The sequence below is a fragment of the Tupaia chinensis genome, unplaced genomic scaffold (assembly GCF_000334495.1).
Source record: "Tupaia chinensis unplaced genomic scaffold, TupChi_1.0 Scaffold000101_1, whole genome shotgun sequence".
Classification (NCBI taxonomy): Eukaryota; Metazoa; Chordata; class Mammalia; order Scandentia; family Tupaiidae; genus Tupaia; species Tupaia belangeri.
The window spans coordinates 2457118-2462456 of NW_006159565.1; the positions used below are offsets into that span (position 1 = coordinate 2457118).

A 5339-nucleotide genomic window follows, 5' to 3' on the forward strand; every position below is an offset into this window, starting at 1 on the left:
CAATGCAATGATATGCACATGATCTTGCTGCAAACTAGCCACTCCAGAATGGGTCTGGATCACCACTCAAAGTTTGGTTTAAATGTCATGACTGATATATATTCCACGATGTCACATATACCAGAAAGATATAAAGAAGCTCTTTTTCTTTTTTTTCTCATATAATATAATAAGGCTTTCTGGGGTGAGCAGGACAGCCTACCCAAGCTGGTGAAAATGGCTTGAAAGGGCAAAGAAAGGAAACTGGCTTGGGGTTTTTATGGTTGTTAGATGGTGTCACTGGGTGAAGGATGGTGTGTACTCATAGGGGCTTGTGTGATCTGAACTTCCTATTGGTGGCTAAGTAGGGAATATCCAGACTTTCTTACCAGCTTCCTCATATGTGGGTCACAAGAGGAAGAGGGCAGGATGAGGCAAAAGCTTTCAGCAATACATAATATTTTAAAACAAACAAACAAACGAAGTGTTTCCTACTGTCATGACAATCAACACTCAACATCAGAGCACTTTTGACACCAGATATGTGGGGATGTCCCGCAACACCAAACAATCTCCAGCAGACACTCTCTAATTCAATTCACTTCTGATACTGTTTACTTAAAGAGTCAGATCCCAAAGGTTAAAGGCTCAGTCTCACAAGACTGCCCCTCACTTCAGATGCCAGTCTCAAGCCCCAAGTTGTCACCTGTATTCCTGACCATCTGGCAATAAATCAAGGTTCCCATGATCCCTTCCTCAGGTTCAACTAATTTGCTAGGATGGCCCACAGAACTCAGACAAATACTTAATTACACCTGCTGATTTACTATAAAGAACATTCAAAGGCTGTAGATGGGGGCCAGCAGATAGTATACTGGTTACGTCACTGGACTCTCACAGGGCTGACTACAATTCAAGTCACTGACCCAGTGGATTGAAACTTATGCGGGATGTGTGTACATGCATGCCCAAGATCCTGGGAAGAGAATGGAGAAGGGAGTACAGTGTGGCCATCCTCCTAGGGGGTGATTTCTCACTTTCACTGTCTCTCTGGCCAGCACATGTGCTCTAAAGCAAAAACCTCTGGAACAAACAAACAAAGGATGCAGAAGAAGAGGTACACAGGGCGAGGAATGTAGAAAGGGGCATAGAGCATCCATTGCCCTCTCTGGGCATGCCACTCTTTAGGCATGTGTTCAGCAATCAGAAAGCTCTCTAAATTCTGTCCATTTGGCTTTAATGGAGGCTTCCTTATGTTGGTATCATAGATGATCACCTCTACCTTAGCCCCTCTTCCCTCTCCAGAGGTGAGGGAGTGAAGCTGGAAGTTCCAACCCTGTCATCACATGGTTCATTTTGCCCTGGCAACCTACCCTCATTCTGAGACTATGAAAGAGCCCACCAAGAGTCACCTTATCAGAACAAAAGATGCTCCTATCACTGGAAAAATTCCAAGGGATTTAGGAGATCTGTGCCAGAGGCTGTTATCACTCAGATATTTATAAAGGTCTCAGGAGCTCCAAGTCAGGAAACTGTCAGACCAAATGTTAGAACAAAAGATTCTCCTAGTGTCTCCATCTGCAAGGATTTTAGGTGTTCTGTCTCAGGAACTAGGGGCAGGGACCAAGAAAATCTTCCTTATTATATTACAAGTCCAAGCAGATAAACATCAAAAAAGGAACCAGATTCTTTGTTACGTCTAGTATCAGTGTCATTTTAGGCTGTGTCTCCAAAAACTCAACAGATCTGGATATTCTTTTTCCTGTGTTTAGTTATACAGGCAAATAGTCCCTTTGGGGATAAACTGAGAAGATCACTACCACAGTTATCCTTGCTGTAGCATTGCAAGTCCTACTTCTAAAGAAGTTGTTGCTCCTTCTTTTTTTTTTTTTTTTGGAGAGGTTTTTGCTTTAGGGCACATGCACTCACCAGAAAGACAGAGAGAGACAGAAAGCGAGAAACCACCCCCCAGGGGGGATGGCCATGCTGCAATCCCTTCTCCTTCATTCTCCTCTTGGGATCTTGGGCACACACGCACATGTGCCTGGTGCGAGTTTAAGCCACCGGGTCTGGGACTCAAACCACGGTCGACTACATGGGAGTCCAGTGACATAGCCATTACGCTAACTGCTGGTCCCTGTTTGCATAACTTCTGTGGAGAAGTATCTGTTAAGGTATTTTGGCCTATTGCTAAATCAGGCTGGTTGTTTTCTTATTGTTGAGTTCTTTGTATATTTTGGATAGTCCTTTATCAGATACATCTTTTGCAAATATTTTCTCCCAGTCTCTGGTTTGTATTTTCATTCTCTTTTTATTTACTTACTTATTTCATTCCATTTGTTATTATTATTATTTTTAATTTGATCATGTAGAGACAGAGAGAGTGAGAGAAAGGGAAAGTGAGAAAGCAAGCTGCCAGGTCCAGGACTCAAAACTGCGGTTGGCCATGCAGGAATCCAGTGCCTTTAACCACCACACCAACAGCCAGTCCTTGTATTTTCATTCTCATGACAGTGTCCTTCACAAAGCAAAGATATTTTCATTTTAATCAAGTCCAGCTTATCAATTCTTGCTTTCATGTATCTTGCCCTTGGTGTTATATATAAAAAGTCATTGTTGCTTTTTGTGCAGATAGCAGGCCCGCAAGCATGGTGAACATCCCTAAAACCCAACGGACCTTCTGTAAGAAATGTGGCAAGCACCAACCTCATAAAGTGACACAGTACAAAAAGGGCAAGGATTCTCTGTGTGCTCGGGGAAAGCGGCGTTATGACAGGAAGCAGAGTGGCTGTGGTGGACAGACTAAGCCTATTTTCCGGAAAAAGGCAAAAACTACAAAGAAGATTGTGCTGAGGCTTGAATGTGTTGAGACCAACTGCAGATCTAAGAGAATGCTGGCTATCAAGAGATGTGAGCATTTTGAACTGGGAGGAGATAAGAAGAGAAAGGGCCAAGTGATCCAGTTCTAAGCCTCATCTTTTCTATTATGAAGATGGCAAAATCCTGAGGTGAATGTTCACCTCATTTGATTACAGTTGGTCTGTTTGTAAGGGAATAAAGTAATCAATAAAATTCCCCTTTCAGGGAAATTTGAAATAAATAAATAAATAAGTCATTGTCAAACTTAAGTTCACCTAGATTTTCTCCTATGTTATTTTATAGGATTTTTCTGGTTTGAGTTATGATTCATTTTGTTAATTTTGGTGAAGGGTGTAAATTCTGTGTCAGTCTGTTTATTTGCACATTGATGTCTACTTCTGTAGCATCATTTGTTGAAAAGGTTATCTTTTCTTCATTATGTAGCCTTTTTCTTTGTCAAAGATTGGTTGAATATATTTATATGGGCCTATTTCTGGGATTTCTATTCTGTTCCACTGATTTTCTTTCACTAGTACCACACTGTTTTTTTTATTACTGTAGCTTTATAGTAAATCTTGATGTACTGTGGTATTTCATCTATTTTTCTCTGCAATTCTATCACTTTTTATCTCACCTATTTTAATGGCATTATTAGGTGCATACACTTTAAGGATTCTTCTTCTTAAATTGCAAGAGGGCAGGTGGGCTTTACCAGAGAGAGACAGAGCAAGAGAAAAAGAGGAAAACTGAGAAAACAACCCCCATGACACAATCCCTTCTTTCAGAATTTTGAGTGCACACACACACACACACACACACACACCCCTGTAGTGTTTTTCAAGCCGCCAAGTGCAGGACTTCAGTTGTACAGTTAGCCATGTGGGATTCAGCTGCCTTAACTGCAACACCATGGGCTGACCCCATTAAAGATTATTATATTGGGTTGTTGGAAAAGTCATGATGTATTTTTCTATGCAAAAATGTGTCATGACTATTGGATAATTGATCCCTTTATCACTATATAATACTTCTTTTTTTTTTTTAAGAGAAATTTTTGCTATAGGGCATTTGAGCTCACCAGAGAGACAGAAAGATAAATCATCATCCAGGGGGATGGTGACACCACAATCCCTTCTCTTTCACTCTCCCCTCGGGATCTTGGGGACACAGGCACACATGCCCAGCATGCCAGCATGAGGTTTAAGCCACTGGGTCTGGGACCCAAACTGTGGTCAACCACATGGGAGTCCAGCTACATAACCATTATACCATCTGCTGGTCTCTCTCTCTATCTATCTCCGTCTCTCTCTCTCTTATTTGCCACGGGGTGTATGTGCTCTGTGACATCACACAGAGAGAAAACCAGAGAAACAGAGGGAAAGTGAAAAAGTACCTCCCAGGAGGGATGGCTATGCCACAATCCCTTCTCCTTCCCTTTCCTCTCAGGACTTCATGCATGTACACACACGTGCCCAGTGTGTTTTTCAAGCTGTCAGGTCTGGGATTCATAATGTGCATTTAGCTATATGGGATCCTGCCACCTTAACCACCACACCACCTAGCTGGCCTTTTTAATTTTTAAACGTTTGTGGTTTTTTTTGCTTTTTAATATGACCTGTCTTTATTTTCTTGATAGCCAGACATGGTGTACTGGGTAAAAGGAAGAGCAGTTTACTAATGTGCTGGTAAGGTGTGGGGGGAAGAGAAATATTCTGTAGTCCTAGAGTAGGTCTCAGTCTTTTAGTAGGGTTGGGCTCTGAACTGTGAATGCCACAAGTGCTCCTTGGTCCCTCCACTCCACCCCAAAGGAGGGATAAGAGGGTATGAGTCACACACTGTTTTTTCCCTGCTCTCTCTTGACAATCAACATAGAATTCTTCTGTGATCAAATGTGTGGGAGTTTCTCTTTACACACCAAGCAAACAATCAGTTCTACAGAAGACACCAGCTTGGTGTGCTCTAATTCAATTCGATCTGATGCTCTCTACCTGGAGCAGGCCTCTGGAAATTACAACACACCAGCCATGAGATGGGATTCCCACAACCCCTCGTTGAGTTCAATTAATTTGCTGGAGTGGCTCATAGAATAGAGAAACACTTACTTACATTTACCAGTTTCTTATATAGGATATTTTAAAGGATAAAAATAAACCACGAAGTTCTGGAAGGGCCCTGAACCTGGGCGCTTCTGCACAGGCGTTGGAGTGCAGCACTCTACTGGCACATGGGTGAGTTCTTGTTCACCTTCCTGCCGGCCTCCATGTATTCAGTTGTCTAGAAGCTCCCTGAACCCTATCCTCTTGTTTTGTTGTTGTTGTTGTTAAATAGAGCTACCATTGCATAGGTGCTACTGAAGCATGGGTTTCGGCGTGATTGGACAAAAGGGTGTGATCTAATACCAATAATCTTGGCCTCCTCATGTATGGGACAGGACCCCTCTGGAATGAGAGTCTTGTGATTTATTATCAGAAAGGAGTATTAAAGTTTCCATGACCTACCTG

The 5339-nt window shown here is 42.2% G+C and overlaps 1 protein-coding gene across 1 annotated transcript; it reads left to right on the top strand.

Annotated features, from left to right (window-relative positions):
• The first annotated feature begins 2614 nt into the window (after window positions 1-2614).
• Window positions 2615-2948, top strand: LOC106734378 (60S ribosomal protein L36a). The gene has a single exon (XM_014585956.2). The coding sequence runs from the start codon at window positions 2628-2630 to the stop codon at window positions 2946-2948; it is 321 nt and encodes a 106-aa protein (XP_014441442.1). The 5' UTR covers window positions 2615-2627.
• Window positions 2949-5339: the final 2391 nt, after the last annotated feature.